This window comes from Acromyrmex echinatior, chromosome 3 (genome assembly GCF_024713525.1).
Source record: "Acromyrmex echinatior isolate Ae372 chromosome 3, ASM2471352v2, whole genome shotgun sequence".
Classification (NCBI taxonomy): domain Eukaryota; kingdom Metazoa; phylum Arthropoda; class Insecta; order Hymenoptera; family Formicidae; genus Acromyrmex; species Acromyrmex echinatior.
The window spans coordinates 14,268,734-14,294,105 of record NC_141854.1 but is presented as its reverse complement, the minus strand read 5'-3'; the positions used below and the strand labels follow the sequence as shown (position 1 = coordinate 14,294,105).

General features: G+C 28.7%; 1 protein-coding gene and 1 pseudogene across 2 annotated transcripts in view; one reads left to right on the top strand and one right to left on the bottom strand.

The window, feature by feature from the left end:
* Nucleotides 1-10,912, bottom strand: part of Fkbp14 (peptidyl-prolyl cis-trans isomerase Fkb14) — a 66,474-nt gene extending 55,562 nt beyond the window's left edge. For both annotated transcript variants that reach the window (XM_087404669.1, XM_087404670.1), the window contains exon 1: nt 10,630-10,912. In XM_087404669.1, coding sequence (XP_087260795.1) covers nt 10,630-10,865 — 236 coding nt within the window. In that variant the 5' untranslated portion in view covers nt 10,866-10,912. The remainder of the gene's footprint in view (nt 1-10,629) is intronic.
* Nucleotides 10,913-18,110: 7,198 nt separating this feature from the next.
* LOC147910266 (uncharacterized) overlaps nt 18,111-25,372 on the top strand; it is a 48,101-nt pseudogene continuing 40,839 nt past the window's right edge.

The window sequence follows — 25,372 nt, the reverse complement described above, 5'->3', positions numbered from 1 at the left end:
TTATTTTATTTCATTTTAATCTATTAAAATAAAATTTCTTTTAAAATACTATACTTTATTTCTCGAGCATCGTATTTTAATTCTCAAAAATATATAATTTAAATATTTAAATAATATATATTATAATAATTTATGAATATAAATATTACATTATTCATCCGAATATAAATATTACATTGTTGATATCAGAGTTATTATACGAGTATCATAACTAACTGAAAAAGAGTAATTACTAATCAAATTAACTAATAACTAAAGCATTAAAATTGTAAAATGGAATTATTTAAAGAAATAAGTCATATGCATTTCCAGCATAAATATTATCTTATTAATACGTATTGAAACTATTACATGAGTACTATAATTAACTAACTGAAAACAGTAATTAATCAATAATTAATAACTAAAACGTTGAAATTCCATGATTTAAAATGTGATACATCAATTAATGAAAAAAAAAACAGAAAATAAAGATGTGTCAAATATGAGACAATAAAACAGATAGGTGTATCATAGATTAATATAATGATTTACGCCGTACATATTAAATACGTACAGTGATGAAAATCTATTGTTATACGTAATATCATATCTGCATTTTCGACCATGAATTTCCTCTTAAAGCTGGTATATCATGTTACTGTAGCTCGGAGAATAAATATCATTGTAACTCTTTCAATGTCACAGGCTCGATAAAATACGTTGATAATAAAATTCAATAATTGTAGACTGCAATGGTTGATTGACACTTTAATATCCATGAAATGAAATGTGATTTTGTACATACAATGTTTATATACCTTTGTAATATTGAATATTTATATGTATATGTACACGATGCACAGTAATATAATTTTATTTTAGTTTATAATACGTACTAATACTTTAAAAATTCAATTAAAGAACTTATATTTAATTTTCATTTATTTTCGAATAATTTATTAATTTATTTAACAATAATAACTTGTATAATAAAATGTTTTACATAATAAAAAGTCTATAAAATGTTTATTGCCTTTCACCTTTCCTTTCTGCTTACAATTAGTTTAAAATAACTCATCTTTTAAGTCCTTTCAGCTTTGAAAGGGCTTAAAAGTTTATTTCTTTTTTAAATAAATATTAATATTTTACGTTATCTGAAAAAAATATGATCACGTTTAGCACTATTCTATTTTGTTCAGAACAAATGGTTATTACTGCTTATCTAAAGAATCTAGAGAATTTCATTAGAATATAAATAGAATATAAATAGAACAATGATATTTTGTAGCTAAAGCGATTTGAGAATCAATTCTTGTTAGGGAAACGCGTAGACGATGATAATGGACGACAGGCTGACGACCGGTTCTGTCCACCTTGTAAGTGACATTAAGATACGATAACGTTATCTCACCCCGGAGGCGCTGCCCCCGCGAGTTAACTTCTAAGCAATCACCCTTGCAGGCTTCCGCTCCACACGCAAACTATTATGCAGCCCTTCGAAAGCCGCTGCTCTGTCGGAGTAATTATAATGGTCATTTTGCAATTTCAACTTTGCTCATTTAAATAGATAATCTCTTTGTGAATTGTCGTACTCATACTGTTGTATAATTATAGAATATCCTAATTACAGTGTTTACATCTATCTGACAAAAGATATAATCTTCCAAATTATTTGTTGAAAAAGTCTATAGAAATAATTTTAATGTAATGTTAATTAATTTGCAAAAATTTATGTACGTCTATGAATGTTAATTATTAAATATATATTTTAGTTTTATATAAATCTTTATAATGTATCATATGTATGTACATATATACACATACAAATTCTGTTAATAATATAATAGAGACAGATAACAGCAAAATTATAATGTAGCACAAGCAATATAATTTACAATTTTGGTATTTTCGTATGTTTTTCAGTAAGGACCATCGAATAATGGAATAAATGTCGCAACAATAAATGTCGTATACTGGTTTCTAATCTTACTGGCTGTAGTGAAAGTGCATAAATGCAGCTCGCGGATGCGAACATCGGCGATGCAAACGACTCCCTTGAATTTACTAGGTATACGCAAACTGCATATAAATGCAGCCTATCACGTATATGCAATATTAAAAGTACGCTATATTAAGAATATGTTGGACCGTGCGCAGTTGGAATATCATAGAAGATTGCAAAATAAATTTCTGTAATAAATTAAAATAACTTCAATTTAAAAATTAAGTAATATTATAATATTAAAAAAGGGAAGTTAATTCTGTGAGAATATATTTAAAAAATCAAATGCATATTTTTTTATTCGCATTAAAGTATATCGCATAAAATGTTTTATAAAACTTTTACTGCAAATACTCTGCTGCCTTCCTTATTTTAAAATCTGAAAATTCAATTGAAAAAATTAAATTACATAATTATATATAGAAAGAAGAATTACTTCGCGAGAGTAAGAAAAAGATTAATGCAAACATCAATAATTTAATTGTTTCTATTTTTTTCTCCTCTATGTAAAGTTGATATAACAATAACTTGGATTTAACTGGAAGTCACGTAAAGGCAATTTGGAGTATCCTCATTCATCAGTTACGTTGATCACGATGTTGACTTTACGAGACTCACAAGCAGGCAAGTGCCTGTATTTCATAGCTCTACGTGTTGTACACGTCTTTATAGCGCTCCCTTATAACTAATCAATACTCGAAACTACCGATTTGTGAAACCGAAGATTTCTCGTTTTCGCAGAAAGTTCACTCGAAACTTTCGTCATTACAAAAAGTATAGCTAGTTGAATAGGCGCAGAGCCTATTTAGAATTATGCTCTAGTGATCGTATTGAATAATAAATTATTTGTCGAGCCGTTGTTTATAGTCCTCCAATATTCGTTTTTGTTCAGGTAGACTTTTAATCAACGGCGTTAATTAAAAGTACACGCTTTGTACAACCGTTTGTAGGATATAAAAAGCGAATTAATTTCTGAAAAAGATTCGTTTTTTCACTGAAAACATTTACTTTTGTCTTTTATTAAAATTTGTTGTTTACACTCGCCTTAATAATTTTATTTAAGAGTTAATTAATAACTTATTTAAGAAAGTGTTATTTAATTATATTATAAGAAAGAGTTGATTAACTAATCAAGTTAATTAACGGCTTAAAATAGTAATGTAAAATAATAATGTACTTTAATTATTGTCAAGCAAATATCCATATTAATATTTCAAGAACTTCTAAGTTTTTATGAAAATATGTAAAAACGTATATAAAGATATATAAAAATATATTTATTCAAAGTATATTTCTAGAACCTACTGATGTATATGCTTCAGTATAATATGCTAAATTCACTATGTAATCTTGTTATCGCGAATTGCTTGGAAGTACTGATATGATGTTAAAAGTAAAGTTGTTATTCTTAAAACCACAAAGACTACTGATATGCTTGATAACGTTATCACACATTTATTGCACGACTAAAAACATAAAACACGCATAAACAATTTAATCTTCATTTTTTAGAGATATATAAATATGCACAGACTTTTTAAATGCAATGTAATAAATTCATTGAATCATGTAACAATCTTAAATTTAAATATTTCAATGTAGATCAGAATATACGTTAAAAAACCATTTATTTAAAGTATAGGCGAAAGAGGACATTTAATATAATTATATAGTACAAATTACGTCCCATAAGTGTATAAATGTACATGTTTATTTAAATACAACTTGCAATCTCAATAAATATATCACTATACTAAAATCAGAATTAAAAGATATTAAGGAAAATATAAAGGAATCTTTATAATATTTTGATAATTTATAATAAATTACATAGAAAGTATGAATTCATATTAAGATTTAAAAACAAAATATTATGTTAACGAAGATCAATTATAATTTTTATAATTTTAATATATATTTTATAATTTTCTGATTTTAATATACATTTGTACCAATATTTATATTTAATGTGTAATATTAGAAGCAATAATTGAAAATAATAATGTAAAAGCATTAAGAGCATATACACATTATTTATTGAAAAATTTTTTAGTATGCGAACTTAATTTGTCTTTTTTAAAATGCTGATTAACAACTGTAATAATGAGCACATACAACTTCCGCATTCGTATACGTTGCAAAAATATTTCTGCAATCCCGGAAGCCCGCATATGTATGCCTCTTATTCATATTTTTTTTAAACCACAATATACAAGTAGCACAAATCGCAAATAAAAATCGATATGTTTCATTTACATTATTCACGACAATAGGTGTTTGAATATCTCTATCTTATTTGCAAAATACATATATTTGAAAATTTTTTTTGTCAACATTCTTAATGTATATACTATATTTTTTTCATGCTTTGTGCAAATAGATATTCTATTGTTGTGTGCACCGAAACATACATTTGAAAGAAATTCGTAATCGGATTGCTATATCAATTATATTTCTCGCAAATTACATCAATATTTATATCAATTAAACTACAAATTATTTTATATATCATCTGATATAAAAAATTAGTTATTTTTCGCCCGAATAATTATACATAAAAATTCTCTAAATCTTTCACTTTTAATTTATAAAAATCTATTTTTTTAGTTTAGAGTTTCAATTTTAATGAATCTGTTATAAATATATAATCGATATTATTTTTTATCTACCTATATTTACTTTACAAAAAGAACTGAAATCTTAGTTGAACTGAGGTTAATAAAATCAATCATAAAAGAAATAATACATAGAATATTATATCATCATTAATAAATTCAATATAATAGTTTTATAAAATTATAAATTACTTAATTTGTCATCGTCTCAATCTTTTCTCTTATACTTGCAATCAGACAATTTAATTGTTGAGCGTGATTTGTGATATAGATATGTATTCTTTTTATATTAGGTATCTAGAAAAGTACTTTTTACTGATTTTTGTTGATCACAATTCTAGGAATTTTTCTAATTGACAACTAATGTGTATGTTATACCATACATTACTCGAACTATAATAAAAGATATCCACTGGGTCATTGAATTAACATATTTTAAACTTTAAATTGTGTATTCTCTTATCTCTAATCTTTAATATCGCTAGCCAAAAGAAGTTATGTATTTATTGTACGAGTTCAAATTTGATTCTAACGCAGCTGTCAAAAAATTTGTATGGCATTTGGGGAAGATGTGATAACGGAAAGAACTGTTCAAAATTGGTTCCAAAAGTTTGCTTCAGGTAATGGGAACTTTAAGAATGCATTTCGATCTGGAAGATTACTTTCCATGAATGGTGAGGATTTGAGGACTGCAATCGAGACGAATTGATCTTCAGAAAACTTGCTAGTATATTTAATATTAATGAAGAAACTATAGAATATGCTTCTTTAATTTTTTACATGGAAAACGGCAAGAATTTTTCTGGATACCTGATATTAGCGGTGTCTGCATAGAAAATTTTTTCAAAGCATGTGATGCACGTGTCGTGAAGAAAAAAGAATTCGATACGAGACGAAGTAGACTAAATTTGTGTGAAAACGTCGCAAAGTGCATTAAAGTCTCGTCGGGATATTTCCAGTGCAAAACTCACTCGAGCAAGGACTTGTGTCCGTGGAGATGGACCGATGGAAAACTCTGGCACCGCTGAATCCGCCTCGAGCGCAAACTAGACTTGTGCCAAATGGAGTCAACGTTTTCGCTAACGTGCTTCGCTTTCTCGCTGTATAGAGGCGGTACGAATGGAAGAGGATAATGGAAGTTGAGCGGAATGCGAAGCGATAAACAGGTGATTGCGATGCTCCTCGACAAGAAACAGTCGAATCGATGTGGAGCGTTAGTAAATGGAGGTAATTCTCGATAGACTAACGCGCGGTTAATGTGATACCAGAAACATGACTCTACGATACTTATCTGTTATTCTTGCTAAAGAATTTCAAAAAATTATATAAAAATATTACATTTTTTAATGCGTTAAAATGTATAATATTACATATGTAAATGATTTATAATTTTGTAAAAAGGCGTAATACAAAGGAGGATGATCAATTTTTTTCTGATAACCTTTACAAAAAATATAGTATATCTTTGAATGTATGAAGTTCCACTTATAACTATAAAAATTTTTAATAAATCAATATAAGCTATCGATTAAAAAACGTTTCCAATCAATTTCTTGAAACAATATTAATATCTAGACTAGTTTTTGATAGTTTAGTTATTTCAGTAAGAGTGTGTAAAGCTAACTATGATATCTATGTCACATTTTAACAATGAATTGCTATTTAAAAAATGATTGTATAGTGTATTTTGTCATATTTATTAATAAAATGTTCATAGATTTGTATCTTTTAATCATACATATTAGTTATAGACTCAGCTTCTATACTAAAATCTATTATGGGCTGAAAATAAATCGATTTAACTTATAATTTATGATTTTGCCGAGAAAATATATGTAATAGAATTAAATAATAGTAATATAATATGTAACAGAATTACTCGTCTTTGATAATATAAAATAATTTTAATATTCCAGATATTAAACGAGGAATGGAATTAACTTTTAAAAAATAAGATAAAAGAATAGTTTTTAAGTTTTATTTTACACTATTCTCTCTTTCATATTATGTATTTAAGTAAGTTTTTCAGATGCAAGTTGTCCGACATACGATTAACGGTATTCATAACGGACTACGAAATAATTTGGTCACTGGAAAGAGGTCAGCTCAACCTGTCCATTAACGTTTATTCGTCACGTTAGAATATTCACCATCATCCAAATCGTTCGTTTGCAAACGTAATTATAATTATATATATACAAATGAACCGTCTTATAGGAAAATGGTGAATTTCATTGTGAGCTATTTTCGTTGATACAACACGTAAGGATCATCGAAGTTCATTTATCTGAGAAAAAGATATGGATACTCGATCGAGAGAAGTTTTCCAGTCTCGCGCGCTGTTGAATTGATTGAGTTGCGAACTCGATAGTTTCATTAACGAGGACTTTGCGAGAGATCGGTAACGAATTCCATCAGCGGATAGATAGATCGATATTATGTTACGTTACGTTGCATTTATCGTTTGGAATTAAGCGGTATTATGCTATATTATGAATTGAAATATGATTAATAATTATAATAACATATACATACGTATATTCCTAATGTATTTTCCTTCGCGTGAAATGTTATAGCGATGTTATTCGTGGAAATGTTAATTACGCCGAAATATTTCGAATTGCTTATATATTCAAAAATTTTGACAAAAAATTTGACAAAGTATCATAATATAATAATAATATTCTAAAATAAAAAAATGTTTATAGGAAGATTACAATACGCCGTAAATCACATTTAACAAAACCTCAATCCGTATATTATTCATTATTTTTATACCATTGCGCATTATTAATCGTTTTAGTTAAAGTATTAAGTGCGTCATAAGAGTAGCGAAAAAAGAGAAGAAGAACAAAGTTCTATTCTGTGCTTTAGATAGGAAAGTCAGTTAACAAAGCAAGAGGCATCGCAATAATGAACATGTTGGAAAAATACAGTTAATTGGTTTAATTGAGGTCGTATGTTCGTGACGTGAGTCTCTGATGATATATCGATCACATTATCTTTTCTTCAAATTATATTAAAAATAAATTGAGAAGTAAAGTTAATCTTTTACTAATTTTAACATTATTTTGTCAAACGTTATCATTATTCCAATTATTTTTAGAAACTGTCCTATCAATTGGCGATGACATTATATCAATGACCTTTGATATTTTAAGAGATAAATTATGCTACACAACTAATCAATAAATATTTCACAAACATTTTTTTAATCGAAGAGCCTTTAACCAATTATAAAGAATGTTACGTCCATAATAAACATTATATAAAAGGTGACGTAAGACAAGATAAACTCTTTATCCGTTTAGCTGCATACAATATGAAATGTAATCGATACGTTAAAATAATGTTTTTATAAGCTGAATATTTCACGCTAAATTTAAATACTCATTTAAAAAAATATCTGCATAAAAATCGTGTCCATTGCACACAATACATACAGGAAGATAAATTTAAGTATATAAAAGAAAATAAAAGCTTACTATATACTTTGATTGCATTATTTAATTAGATCAAATTTTTATTGCTCCCTGAATCGAAAACGACTTGATAGATCGATAGTTTAAAGTAGACTGTCACACCGAGATATACAAGCAGTTAATCGTGCAGAGGAGACGCATATCGTACCAAATGCAGTTCTCGTGCCAAATCCGATTTGGAGTACAATCGACGTGGCTAAAGAAAGTTCAAGAGGTAGGTTATCGGCGAGAGTAATCGCACCAGATATTGACAAATCACTTTTAAACCAGATTATCTTGACAGGTTTTACGTGTCCGTTAAATTTTTTAAATAGAAAAAAGAGATATTTCTTTTATATAAAAGAAAAAAAAATAAATAAAAAGGAAAAAGGGCTACGAGCCTAAAAACAATCAACATAAAATGACAAACTGTTTAAATATAATAGTTAATATAATAGTTAAAAAATAAAATAAAACATGTCATGAAATTAAAAACGTAAATATAATTTGACAATCAGAAGGTGAACAAAACAAACGTTTCGATCCTTGTTGGATCATTTTCAGTGACAAATAAATTAATAATAGAAATATAACGTAGATAAAACCTAAGAAATTAAATAAAATTCGCATTCGGACGCAATATTAACTATAAAACTCGCTCCAAATTGAGAGGAAATCATACAAACGATTATAGTTGACAAAAACTTGCTCCTCCGAACCGTGTGTGTGTATTGTATATGTATAAAAAAAAAATTTTGTTAAATGCATATCTTTTTTTTAAAAGTTCGTTTCTCACAAAAATTGTGCGAAACGTATTTTATGAAATTCCATCCTAATAATTAGTTTATACATTATATGACAATTGATCGTGTTTGAAATAAAGCACAATGTATTTTCAATTATCCGCATTTTGGTCCATTTATATTCTGTGCGAATTTTATTTCAGCACTATTATATTGACTATACATTTCTGTGTGAAAGCAAGGATTCCAAAGTAGTCGAGAGAACAGTTTTATGCTCTTTTCATTATATGTTAAAAAGTTACTTTCGAACGACGAGAGTCCCACTTGGAACGGTATACTCGTCATCTTCGTGTCCTCCAATGACGTACGTCCACGTTGGAAATTTCAACCGGAGTCACACTTTACTGTCTCACTTTATCTCGTTTCTCTTCTCTTTACCCAACTGTTGACGTCATCAGCGAACATGCTATTTTGTACAATGCTTTCGTTCTAATTTTGAATACTTTTATGTTTTATAAACTTAACTTTCTGCTTATACATTTTTTCTATTCGCGCTAATAAAATTAAAGTAAAAATATTTTTAATTAAATCTAAAGAAATTACTTACGTTATCATCTTAAATAAGTACACAATTTTCTATTTATTAAATATTTTATATAGAAAACCAATAATATTTATTATCAAATAGATTTTTATTATCGTTACTAAAATATTTTAAGATTTATTTTTTTAAAACTTTACAATTATTCAAAATAAAATTATTACTAAATTTAAAAAAAATCAAATAATCAAGAATATTTTTATTGGTTATTTAATCTTCTCTAATATCTAATTCTTCTAATTATTTCTTTCGCAATTTTAAGTACAATTAATTTTATAAACCATTTGTCGGAGTAACCGAAAAGATAATAAAATATTTTATGGAATATTGTACAATGATAAGCGAGATTAAGAGAGTTATAATTATAAATTGTTATAATTCGATTACTTTTAGAGCCGTTCGACTATTTTTTTTATTTATAATTATTATTCAACTATTTTTGGTAACTATATATATATCTACTTATTTTCTTGTTATGCATTCCATTTAATTTCTTTGCTAATTTTTATAATTTCTAATTTCATCATAACATTTAATTTCTTCCAATTTTTATGTAACAAAAGTGCAATTTTCTTCACAATTGCTGAATAATTTAATTCGACAATTTCGTAATTTTCCGCGGAATCAATATTATAAATATCTTTGTCAAGCACTAGATCACCAATTAAAATACTAACTGTAATTTCTGAATCTATTGCATTACATTGTAAATAAACTTATCGTAACTCTTTCGTGAGTAGAATTAATCTGTATTTTTTCACAGTAACGCTGATGACATCTCAACTGTCCCTTTTTATCTTTCATTTAACTTACTTATGCCCTACTTTAGCTATTCCCGCCATAAGCTTTGTTTCTAGATTTAAAAAATTTATTTCATTTAGAAACTAACTACGAATAATTTACCAAAAACAAAATGTCAATGTTTAAAATATTATGTAGAACACTATACCAGTATCAAAAAAATGTATCACATATGTCAAAGATATTAAGTTCTTGCCACTAAGGCGTGACGTCATTATTATTGCGTTCTCGGTTATATAGACGTTCACGGTCCTTTATTGATTGTTGTAGCTATCAGCGCAATTTCGTTAATAAGTAAAACGTCATAATCGCTTCCACGTCATCTCGCACATCTTTTACATACAATCATCAATCTATTTTTAGTTTCAGTTCAATCTATTCAATTTGCATTCTGTAGTTCGATCTTTCGCGTGCTGTCACTGACCTTGAGTCGAACTTGCTGCCATCCTGGAGCGTGCCGGTGTAGTGCATGGTCAGCTGGTCGCCCTTCTTTGACCTGACGTCGCATACTTCGGGCATATACATCTTCTCCACCTTTAGGCCGCTCTCAGCATTGTCAGCCCTGCTGAGAGCCACAATTGTTACCACGAAGAAGAGAGCGTAACGGCACATCGCAAACACGGCACTCACGCTGTTCGACGTATAAGAGACCATGTTCATCAGTCGACGGATGCTCGTGAGCAACTGAGTTCTCGCAGCGTTCTACACCAGCGAGCCACCTTCTGATCCCCGCTCGTCCCACCGTCCCAGAGCGACGGCGCCGTGGTCGGGACGGAGATCAGACCAACGGGACCAGAAAAGGACGGAACGTCCATGCCGCCACATTGCGCCGTCTCATTGGCCCCATGGAATATGTAGGTCTCTATACCTCGGGAAAGTCCTTTTCTCTCTCTGCTGCCTCTCGGTACCGCTCGCGATTTCTCGCTCAGCCCTACTTGGTCGTCTCTCCTCGTTCGTTTCATCTCACATTGCGCTCTTCTGTCTCTCCTCAGCCGCCTGTTCCACAGCTCTGTCTTTTTCATGGTTGTATCCCGGAGTTGCGCGTCTTGCTCCGACCTGATTCTCTTCCTGCTTTCTCTCTCACCATCACGTTTTGCACTGCTTCATCCTTACTGCGCTTACATACCGATATCTTCATCCTTCTTCCGCCAATGGCATATCACAGTGTCTGTGGCTTGCTCCGCGTTCGCTGTATCTTTCTCATTCGCCTATCAGGTCGGTGTTTCCTTTCATCCCTTTAGTCCCGTCTTCCGCACCTCTTCGCATCATTGCGTCTCTCCCTTTTTCCTTTCTCTCTCTTTTTCTTCGCTCATTCTCTCCTTCTCTCACGGTTACCGATATAAAAAACACGAGTCGACTTGCGCTCTGATTTTGACGAGACCTCGCAGGTACATCGTGCGAATGCAAGTTTAAGAAAATGTATCGTTCTTGTAAATCAAATTAAGGAATAAATTTTATTCGGAAGAAATGTTATTTTACTAACACGTGGAAGTGGAACCCGTTATTAGAATCACAATGGAAACTTCGTTGAAGTTCGCTCTATTAGGTGAACCATTTTACCCTCAAAGTAAGCTATTCAAATAAAGAAATATTTCTTTCATATCTATAGCAAAATATTGTGAGTTAGTTTAGCATGACAATTAAAAATTTTGTATGCAATCGCATAATATTCAGTCATATCTCATCTCACAATTAAAATTCAAGCAGCTGTATTTTTATTAAAATACAGTTGACCAATGCAAAAGGGAAACTTTGAAATATGAGTCCAATTCAACAACGATAAAGGATATAGATGTGTGAAAAATGCATTTGATTCTCATCCCTTAGAATTTCATTCGATTTTGTTCACTTCGTCAAGCAGAGGTATCTTCGATTTTTCCGGTTCCTCTCGGTTTGTTCTCTTCGAGCTTCTTCAACGCAATCCTTGCCTTTCACGTATCGTCCCGCGTATCCATCTATCGCTCTTTAATTTCGTTCGCCGTCTCTCGACCGCTGCACCTCGTGTTACATGTCATCCTGATCTCGTCGTTTATCACTGATGTCATCGCACCACCGCTGTGAGGTGCATCCAAGCGTTGCAATGCGTTTCCTTCCTACGCGGAGAAGGATTTCGTGGTCGTTTCGCGAAACGTATGGATGTCGCACTGATCAAACTGGTTGGCCATTATGTTTCCTTTATTTTAGAAGTTCCGGTTTAAATGTCTCACTTGAAATTGGAATATTAAACTATGAGTTTTTAATCAGTTACGATCAACTGTTAGAAAAATTCACTCGTGCTAACAAAATTCATCTCTCGATGAATTATTTATGGGATATTTCACGTATCGGTATGTAAATGCGACTGGTCGAGATATGTACATCAAATTTGCTAACTGCTACAGCGGAATTTCCGGATAGCATTTGAATAGCGATACTCAATCGATTAAGGTTCGTTTTTAACCAAAATGGAATTTTACAAAGTAAAATTTATGTGTGTGATATATGTATAGATATAAATATAAAAATAAAATTATGATGAAAATGGAATAATAATCGCGTTATCACATTACACATGCTATTGTTGTATTAGTTAGAGTGGAGAGCGCATTCAAATCAATTATGTATTTCATAAATTTCAAATTAATTGATTTATTAATTCATAGTTATGTTGAAATTATAACTAAATGTAATTTGTTATTTATGATAATTATATTTATATTATATATTTATAATTATTGAATATGCATAATATGTATATTTATTTTATGATAGCATTTTGAAATTCCAGCTAGTAGCAAATCGTTTTGGGTTTGAAGCGATTTTACTTATTTTTCGATATTTTGCGATACTTACATTAACTGACAAACAGAAATTTGGAACCACGTAAAAATTCTTTTTAACAGTCTTTTTAAGAGTCTTGTAATTAAAACAATGTTAGAACAATTCCTTATTATGTTAGAAAGTTAATTTTAAATAGAACTCTTATTATCCTATTCTCACATTCTATGATCTATTTCAGTTTTATATATCTTTTTTTATCCATGTCTTATGTTTTATCCCTTTGTGATTAAATTATCTCTTTTCTGTGAGTAGACATAGCAGAAACTTTATTACCTTACCTTTTACGAATACATCTTTAGTTTCTTTGTGCTCTTTAATTAATTGACTTGTAAGAATCAAATCTTATATAATATAAATTATTCTAGTATAATATAAATTATAATCTTATGTAATATAAATTATTACTATTATTAATATTATTTCTTTCTAATAATTTATATACATTTTTTATTGTGCATACATACTTATAAATTTATAAATTCTCAAATTTATATGTCCCTTATTCTTTAAAATTTGCAAATAACGTTGGGATCAATTTAATTATTAAATTTATCTTTTTGAGACTATCATTTTTTAGTTTTATAAAGTACTAAATTTATAAAAATAGTAAACTGTACAGATATCTATTTATTTTACAAAACTTTAGTTTCGACTGATTTCTTAAATAATATGCATATATATATATATATATATATATATATATATATATGCATATTATTTAAGAAATCACTCGAAACTAAAGTTTTGTAAAATAAATAGATATCTTTCTACATATATGTATGTATCTATGTATATATGTATATATCCTACAAAATTTTATATCTGAAATTTTATACCTTTTAAATTATTCAATTATTATAATACAATTTTTTAAATTAATTACTAATCAGTACTAATCACCCTTTTCCTTATAATAAAAAAATTTGGCAATTTCAAAATAATTTTTATTTTTATTTTATTATCATAATGTTATGCACGCTAAACTTAATAACTCTTTTATTTAAAGCCGCTTGAGACTTATATATTTGCTATTTTATATTTTGTTATTTTAAATTTTCTCTGTTCAGAAGTCACTGAATTTATATATTTTAATATCATGGATTCTTGCATACAAATTTTAATTAAAAAAAAATAATTGATATTTGCCCTCTAAACTTTACCATTTTAATCGAGATTTTTCCGTAACCATTTTATTTCTAAAAAAAATACTACAAGATTCACGATTTCTGTGTCACTGAGATCAGCATAAAATTTCGGCACCTATCTTCTTTTTGCACATTTTGCCTGCTTTTATCCTATTCTTATGTGACTATGATATGAAATATACCTTACATGTAATACATGGCATGTTACAAGTACAAAATATATGGAACATTCTTATACGAACTTTCATATAAGCTTGAAAGAGTACAAGCGCCTTTCATGTGCTCTTCGTAATATTATTATTTTGTCAAATTTAAATTTAAAAAAAAAAGCTAAATCAAACATGTATTTTAATAACATAGTAATTTTGTCAAAAATATTCAGCAATTTTATAGTTTTAACTTTATAGTTTAGCTTTATAGTTTGTTTGAAGGCCATAAAAATGCGTCTTTTAAAATATAAGATTATTTAAGAGCTATTTATCGATTTATTGTTATATATTTTGGAAATAAGATAATGTTGACTGCAAAAATATATTTGTCTATGCTTCTTTTTATACTTTGACAGAAGATAGGCAAACCCTATACATACGCTCGTTTCACAACGACGAGGATGCGGTGATGTGCAGCGAAAAGCGAAAAGTCAAGCGCTCTGTGTGCACACTCGTTACACATCGAGCGAAATGGACTACTCACGACAGACCAAATTTGCATCTTAAGAAATGCTCGCGAAATCGCAAGGAACTCTTTGACTTTGACTTTATCGTGACGCAACAGCATTCAAATTACATTTCTCTTCAAGTATACAAATTATAGATTTATCATATTGATTTGCTTGATTTGAACAAGAAATTAAAATAATATTATTTGCACGAATCACATCATTGTGTAATATATGTTTGATGATAGTTAAAACGTACGAGATAAAGTCTTGGAAAAACTAACAGCATAGTTGTAATTTCAGTTTTAACGTAAAAAAAATTTTATCGTTTTATAAGATTTTCTTTAATTATTCTAAAATATTCATATATGACCTCTTCTTTACAAATATTATTGTTTCTTATACTTAAGAAATGTATCTTCTACATAAAAGGAAATAAAATTTATTTACTTTTTAATAATAGAATCAATGTCATAATGTATCAATATAGTTTTTTAATCCAAAAAACGAAATTCCACTAAAAGTTTATAATAGATTTAAAATTTTGATTTATTATATACATATATTTATATTTGTGTGTATATCAAATAAGTTTTATCTATTTTGTATGCAAAAGATAGAAAAATATGACATGTTTTTTTTAAGAAATAAGAGACAATAATATCTTTAAAGAAGTCACGTAGGAATATTTTAAGATGATTAATAAGAAAACTTATAAAATTTTTTTTTTGACGTTGAAACTGAAATAACAATTACGCAATTAATTTTTATGTATATATATATATATATATATATATGTGTGTGTATTATATATATATATATATACTTGACAAAGAATAACTATTTCTCGAAATCAATAGACTCATGCGCAAATGCGGTAGGAAGTTCCAACAGCTCGTATAACGACGCTCCCAACTAATCCTCGCTCCGGCTGCTTAACGCATGGAAATTAATAATGAGACAGAATGGAAATCCTAGAGCGATAAGCCCTGGATCTACATAACTCCGTGTGGATTATGCAGCGACGTACAGCCACCAACCTGTATTGAACGAACGATCGAGGAACAAACATAAAATCGGCTCATTTAATCCACGATTGCAGCAGCTGTCTAGCCTCCGAAATAATTAGAGATGAAGTTTTTTAGAACACATTGCTTGAAGACTTTCTTAATATTTTCTCATTAAAAATTTTTTTTGAATATCCACACTTTTCCTCTTACTATATTTAAACCGATTTAAGTATTAAAGGATAAATTATATTTTAAAAATTTATAATATTTGTGCTATCAAAATTATTATACAATAGCAAAATAATAGTTAATATTAATTTCTTAGTGATAATTGATTATCAATACAAACTTTATTTGTACTGTGCTTATATAAAATATTGAAAATACATACTACATAAATATCATATAAAACATATTGCAACCAAAACATAAATCAATTTGGATATTAAAAATTTTCTTGCGTTCTGAGTATTGAACGATTGTGATATTTTCGTGAGATATCATAGTTGAACTTCTGTAATTTTAACAAAATTGTTGATCTACAGGGATTTCACTCCATTCGTATATGTTTATTATACAGCAATTCAGAATTTATTACGCGCATTTTCTTTTCGTACGTGTACAATTTCTCTTATGGCTGTTTATTTTCGTAAATGTGTGCGGTCATTGACAAATAGTAATTGCTCGTAGGCCATACCTAGGTCGTATCTAGTTACTTGAGGACCAAAACAACCCGTAACACGCTACGAATTCGCAGCCCAATCTTTGCATTCGTGTCACGTCGATAGTACAGCGCAATAGTACAGTCCGCGATTTACTTCGGAATCGGTTGTTGAAATTCTCGAGAGAATCGCAAAGTGATTCTTTCTTTATCCATCAGTATTTCCAAATTTAATATTTTTTTATGTAAATACGAATAGCATAACAAAATAATATTCGACGAAACGATATAATAGCGCAATTTTCAACAATTTATTTTATACAGCTTTATTTTGCAGCTTTATTTAAAAAACTTATATATATGTATAAATGTCATGTCATTTCTATAGTTTACTAAAATGTTGTTTATTATGTTATAACAAAACAGTACAATAGACACGTACGTAAAATATTCGTGTTAGAGAAATTGTCAGAAAAAAAGAAACTTAAAAAAATTAAGTAACCTCTAAGTTTTGTTATACTTACATTAAAAAATATTTTTGAGAAATAAATACGTAATTAAAATAAAAAATTCAATATATGATTATTATAGTAACAATAATAATTAAATTATTAAAATTGGATATTTAATTTATTAAAAGAATATATCGAGTTGCTAAACAAACATTCGAAAATTTTTATTATTTAAATCACGTTAATCATTTTAAACCATTTTAAACATATTGTAAATTTTTTAGAATCGTTCGTATAAATTGTTCGCAGACTTTCCAAAAATTATTTGTTCTCGTAAGTATTTTTAAACACATTCCGCGCTTTTATATTCCAAAAAAGAGAATACCATTTAATATTACGATATTCTACATACGTTGTGTTTTATGACAAATATTTCACAAAAGCATGTATTTGTTTTTATTAATTTGTCAACTGTTTTGAATTTATTTTACTAACTGTGTTTAAATAAATATTTAAAAAATGATTTTTAATTATAATTATCTTTATATCTTATCTTTTAGTTATAATTTTTATAGTATTAATATACTGGTATTTAATGTAAAAAAATTTATATATTTTAAGAAGTTATACATAAATAAAAATAAATATTTATTGTTATTGCACTTTTTTATATATAATTTTTTTTATAAATATATCAAATTGTAATATATGAAATGTCTTTACATAATATCGGTAATAAAAAAAGATGGTCAAGACTGTTATAATTATAATAGAAATAATATCAAATGTATTTTTTATCAACGTATAATGTTTGTAATTAAATTACAAAGTGTTGTAAATATGTGAATAAGATATTTGTAAAATGTTTGCAGGAGAATGTATTCTTTCTAATATCTCTGAGCCAGAATAATATTTTATCATTGAATTTTTCATCGTTTCCAATTGATCTATAACTGTAGAAAACGATCGCGTCTTCGAATCGGAGAATTAATTCAACGGAATTCGAATCTCACGGCATAGAGCGTTTAAGCAGCAAACAGGCTGGAGCTTAATAGCGGCTCGTTTCCATCGGGAAACCGGCAGCCGGTTGAACGCGTGGAGTTTCGACAGGCAAGCTCGAAAGCGCGAGCGCGCGTAACGCGAGCTTCAGCCAGTTCGAATGCCGGAGATAGCTAAACTGTTTCCCAGGTTCGTGGGCTGGTCCGGGTTAAGGGAAACACGGCCGACCATGGTATTCCCGTGAGATAGTTACACGACAAGTTCCGATGCGCGTTGTGCGACTGAAACTCGCACGTTTGTGCGGTCGCGACACTGCTACGCTGCCCGGTTTGAAGATGGCAATTTTACGTCGACGATAGTTTCAAAACGGGCTAACTTTAATTTATAACAATTCACTTCTTATTTTTACGACTTCAAGAACATCTAGAATAAAATTTCAAAAACTTGTGTAATGAAGTTTTTTTACGAGTATTATTCTTATAAATTCTTCGTTGGTATTTATTGATAATAACAAACAAATAATTTTTTAATTTTTGATTTAACAAATAATTTCTCATTGCAATTACAATTGTAACTTTCAACATGCTTTTTACATATTTTTGTAGTGGTATTTTATTTCTCCGGATTCTTCTCCTAAAGCCTCTAAACGCTCAACATTATTCTACAATATTATTGATATTCCCTTTGAATAATTTAGAATAAACAGTCTAGAGGTTTAATGTAGCCTTTGGAGAATTAATAGTATATTAATCTAGGAGCCGCTTAAGGACATACTTTATTACGCAGAAAGATTTATGCAAATACTCTGACTTTTAAAGATACTTTTTAAAATAAGATCTTGGATTCTACAGATTTTCAATTCCACATACCTTTACAAGAAAATGTGAAGTTAACATGGCATTCTATTGATTCAAAGAAAATAATTCTAGTAGCACTTTTTATAGTTCTACAGTTCTACTCTAAAAATAAAAGAAGAGTTCCACATTTTTAATATTAAAAACACCAAAAATAAAAAACTGTCATGCTAACTTCGATGCTCAAAGTTATTTTTACAAAGTTTCGAAACTGCAAAATGTTGCTACATATTTTTAAATAGTTTTTTATTCTCTAAAGCTCTAATTTGTTCAATCTTTTCAAACATCAGTAATCTGACAGAACATATAAATTCAAAAAGTCCATGATGATACTATATAAGAACAGCATATTTTTATAAATTTTAGAAATAAAAATAGATTACAAAATATGTTTCACGTATTTATATTTAAAATTTGCTTGATGTATATGCATATGTAGTATAAATAAAAGTATTTTTGTATATATAGTCATTTTTCTTGTGACTATTACGTACTATTTCTTTAATATAGAACATTTTGCAGATAATTTGTACTTGACTTCTGCACTAAAAAAGAGTCAATTTTAGAACTGTTTACAATTAACTTGATTGAAAAGTACATTCTAATTGTTTGCACATTATATATTATTGCCACATTTTAGGATTTATTCTTGGAGTCATAATATTGTTTTTATTTGAATTCAATAATATGAATTATTAACATACTTTTCAAATTAATAGAACAATTTGATTCAAGAATATCTTTAATCTAATAGATAATCCAAATAATATCAGAGCCATACAAAATTATTTAAAATATTTTAACTAATTTATTTGCTTCAAGTATTATCCTGTTATTGTTATGTTAAAATTACTTAATAAAAATATTCAATCGCTTCTTTTCTTTATCAAAAATGGCAGATTCCTTCTTTAAATTAAAATAATATCTACATTAATTAATGTCTTAATTAATACAGTTTGAACGCTTTTCTAATCATGTATAAATTACTTAACGTCGATGTAAATCGAGATAATTACCACGAAAGGGAAATTTCCATGCCAGCGTTATCTTGCTATTCCCTCATTTCAATTCCGTGGAGATACTTGGATATTCATGGAAATTGAATTTGTAATACGATTGCTACACTGTCACAGGCTATCGAGCGAACGTGCTATCGATATCACGCCTACGATGGATTAGTTGAACTTGAGAAAGGAGCATATCAAATTGATTGTCAAACTCTGTCCTTATTCGACAAAATTGCATATCGCATCGTGTCGAATCATATTGATCGAGCCATCTCTACTTCGCAATATTCAGGTTTTATTAACTGCACAATTATGTAAACGTGAAAGTACATTCAATATTCGTTGCAAATCTTGAGAGCTCGAAGTCTGCGAAACACTTGCGTGATTTTCTGTGCCAACCTATTTTGATCGCTAATTTCGACAGTTAATTTTAGGAAGCTCAACCGGCAGTAATGGGGTCTACGGCATGGAACAAGCTTCTCGTCCGTTACCGATAATGTCGACGGCGCAGCGGCACGGAGGTATACCGAATGTGAGAGATTGCTTGTGTATCAGAAGCACGTTTGAAATTTCAAGGGAAAGATGAATCGAAACTGGCATCTCTTCGTCGTAATGCTGAATTTGATTTTATGTTTAGTCATTTGCTTATTCGTGATCGCTTGTTTTAATTAACCAGAAATCTTAAGCTCTCGTATTGTGTAATTGTGTTATATTAAATTATTAATTTTTAACTTGATTATATCCATTTTGCAGTATTACCAAACATAATAGTTTCCAAACTTACATATATAAATTGCTTAGGTTTAAAACGACAGTATCTGGGATTTTATTTAGGTTTTTTTATAGATATAAATATATCTATTATAAAAAACGGGGAGAAAAACAGAAAAAAATAATTATTTCTTTATTTATTACTTTATTGGAGAAATATAAATGAATAAAATTACTTATTTACTAATAATATTAGATGTTGGAATTAATTCGTAGCGTTTTACAAGAGATGGCACAATCAGTACACTATTTCGTTGTTACCTATAGTTCTGTATACATTGTAAACATCTATCATAGGACGTCATTTGCCGTACATAACCTTTCTTGAAATCATAAATAACAATACTGTATAATTCATTGAATATGTCAAAATTTGTGCCAGATAAAGTGTTTTTGCGGGGAGTTTTGCTTCATTACTTTAATATGAACAAAAGTGCAGCTGAAGCTCATCGTATTTTAGTGGATGTGTATAGTGAACATGCTCTGGCTGAGCAAACGTGTAGGAAGTGGTTTGCACGTTTTAAAGCTGGTGATTTCGACTTGGATGACAAGGAGCGACCTGGTCAGCCGAAAAAATTTGAAGATAACGATTTGCAGGCACTGCTCAATGAAAACTCATGTCAAACACTTAAAGAATTATCTACGTTATTGGAAGTTGACTTCTCAACAATAGGAAAACGTCTTAAAAGTTTGGGCATGATCCAGAAGGAAGGACATTGGGTCCCATATGAATTGAAACCAAGGGATATTGAGAGACGTTTTCTCACGTGCGAACTGCTGCTTCAACGGCAGAAAAGAAAAGGTTTTTTTGCATCGGATTGTTACCGGTGACGAAAAGTGGATCCATTATGACAATCCAAAGCGCAGAAAGTCATGGGTTAAGCCCGGCGAACCATCAACATCAGTGGCAAAGCCCAATATCCATGGCTCAAAGCTCCTGCTCTGTATTTGGTGGGATCAGAAGGGTGTCATATACTACGAACTGCTAAAACCGCATGAAACCGTTACTGGAGATCTCTACCGACGGCAACTGATGCGCTTGAGCCGTGCATTGAAGCAAAAACGGTCGGAATACTTCGAAAGACACGATAAAGTCATCTTGCTGCACGACAATGCTCGCCCACACGTTGCAAAACCGGTAAAAACATACCTGGAAACACTTAAATGGGAAGTGCTACCGCACCCGCCGTATTCTCCTGATATTGCACCTAGCGACTATCACTTGTTTCGATCATTAGCTCATAGCTTGTGCGAGCAGAAGTTCACATCTTACGAAGATTGTACAAAATGGTTCGATTCCTGGATTTCATCTAAAGATGAACAGTTCTTCCGACGCGGTATTCATTCACTGCCCGAAAGATGGTCAAAAGTAGTAGAAAGTGATGGGAAGTACTTTCATTAATGTATTTTTTAATGCTCATGTGAAATAAATAACATTCTTTCATTAAAAAAACGCTACGAATTAATTCCAACACCTAATAATATATTTTTATTTTTATTTTGTATTTATACTTCTTTAGTCCTACTTTTTAATTTTTTATTAAATACAATTTTATAAATCTATTTCTCAGATGCATAATAAGATAAGTGTAAAGAATACCCTCTTGTATTTCTGTTGATGACAGCTTTGACATCGACATCAAATGCGAGTCATTTTCAGACGCAAGGAATTTGACAATTGGAATTGATTTTTAAATTTACTTGATTCCTATCATTATTGAAAATCTAATTTATGCATTAATTCTCGTATTTTACATTATTTTATATCATATTTCATATTATATATTATATTATTAATAATTATTCTTTAAAAAAATTAATTTATTAACGCTATTGAATAATTTGTTCGACTGTGTATTCAGATAACTATATCTTATATTATAAGGTATAGTTATCTGAACTCAGTCGTTAAATATTGAACTAAATATGTGAACCACATTAAATATTGAAATAAATAATATCATTTAGTACATTTAGAAATCTCTGTGAATATATAAAAATAGGCATAGAAACATATTTAAACATATTTATAGAGACATATTTAAGCATAATATTTATTAGCTAAAATATTTAATCTAATTATTATACAGATATAATGTACGTTATTAATTATAAAACGTATACGATTTTACATGTATGACAGAATATTATATGCATCATAAAATTAATGAATTTATAAAATATTAAATAATCCTATATTAATATCTACAAAGTCAATTTGAATAATTTGTCTGACTGTATATATTCTAGATAGACCTCATATGTCATATATCATTAAATATCAAAAGAAATAATATCGTTCAATATATAATATTTAGAATCTCTGCGACCATATAAAAATGGATATATAAAAAATATAATGAAATTTTATAAAAAGAATCTAAAACTTTCCTAATTGACTCTCATAATGATTTTTTCATATTATTTTATATATATAATTTCTTCATCATAGTTATTTATAGTTATTATCTATACTTGAAATATATATATATATAGAATTGTGCGCGTTATCTCAAAATAGTAACGCGTTATCGTTATCGTTGCCTTTTGAAAAAGTAACTCGTTATCATCACTCGTTACCAATTTTAACGAGTAACTCATTATCGTTACCGTTACTTGAAAAGTAATGATTCGTTACTTTTTTTTATAATGCTACATAAGTTATTAGATTTTAAAATTACATTAGCTGATAATTAATTTAATACTAAATGTGAAATAAATATTCAAATTTGAAATTCTCTACTAACTAGTTTGTATATAGAGCAAGCCCTTTTCTATTAAATTATTTTTTTACCTATAGTTTTACTAATTCTTTGTTTTACTTAGATAATACCATTATTTTAATGTACTCATTTTTATAAGCATTTAGATTAAACAGATAATATAGATTAAACATTATTTTTAAACATTAATGTTCCTTGATGAAAATAAATCGAAATCTTTATCTCAATAAACCATTTCAGTATAATTCATAATGAAATGAGTCAATTGATAGAGATTTCAGCAATTTTCAATGATTTCAACGATTTATTTCTGTCATGGTTACGATTATGTGTATTTCATATTTATTGTCCGTACCAAAAATTTACAGTATATATATATATATATATATATATATATATATGTAATGTGAATTATATATTTTCAACATTAGCAGTGCCCATTAAAACACAGTATAAGATAAAATATTAGGTGTTGGAATTAATTCGTAGCGTTTTACAAGTGATGGGAAGTACTTTCATTAATGTATTTTTTAATGCTCATGTGAAATAAATAACATTCTTTCATTAAAAAACGCTACGAATTAATTCCAACACCTAATACTAAGTGCAAAATACTTTTTAAGAAATTAAGAATAAATTATAAGAAAATAATAAGGAGCTGAAGTAACGGTAAAAATAACGGCTAAGTTCGTTACCGTTACTGTAAAAATGTAACGCTGTTACCGTTACCATTATATACAGAAAAAAGTAAAAAAATGATAATGGCGTTACAAATAACGCGTTACTTCCCTGTATATATAAATATATATATATATATATATAAAATCAATATTTCATGTAATTTTTTGTGTATTGTTTAGAATTTTATATTATAAAAGAATAGATATCAGTAGTGTGAGATAAAATCCGAGACCGAATATCACGTTAATTAGACGCTGAACTCCCGCAATCAAATGTTCCATCAAAATATAGACGTGTGCATCGGCGATGCATGGTAAATCTGTGCGATTAAAATCCTTCTGGACCGCATAGATTGGCACTCAATTTTGTTGGGTTTGACCGGACTGCGTAATGAAGTTTGTGGTAGAGGCAGCCTACCGATTGCTGCTGATGTGCAACGCGAGCGGTGGCTTTGACGCACCGCGAAACGAAATATCACCGACGATACGACGAACCAAGCGTGCCACGTCGATTATTCTGTGGTCTTAGGATGAGTGAAAACGAAACAGGGACACTTTTCTGGTTGTATCTGTCTGATACAATATATATATATATATATATATATATATATAAGAGAGATTAAATTGTTTTCTAGGATAAATAGTGTTAATACAGTTTTTTCTTAAACAAATAATAAAGTTAAGAGGAGAAATCATATGCTGATGCAATAGCAAATTTTCTTTATAAAATTACACTAAAGTAATAATTATAATCAATAAATACCAATAATAATGATAATCAATAAATTTTTTAATCTATATTATATTAATTATATAATTTTATTTATTATTAATGTGATATTTGTTCAAAAATGATTTATTCATCAAAAAGCATTAATTTTATTCTCAATAAACATTTAATTTGTTTTTTCAGTATGAGTACTCTGTTTGAAATATTAAAATATATTTTTTAGATCCCGAATTATAAATTATTAATTTTAAGTTCAAAATTTCATAATTATGTTTTTGCAGAAAACTTTATAGTATATGTATATCTATTGTATGTCAATCATTTCTTCCAGTCTTCTTGCTTGCAATAACAAAAGAGGCATGTGAAAATAAACGATGTACTGTCTCTTATACAATGTTAATTTCACGTATAATTACTTAGAAACTAGATTTATCTAAGATTACTCGACGCAACATTTCACTAAGTAGGAGTATCATGTAAAACTAAAATCCGCATTTGTTCTTACACATGACAAAATATTTTAGTAAATAAAATTAAAATAATGAAAAACAGATCTCACAAAATAATATAGTTTTACAACTATAGTTTTACCTTATATTATTTAAAAAATTGAAACTCTTTAATTATAAGGTTTGTATAATAATGCAATGTTTATAA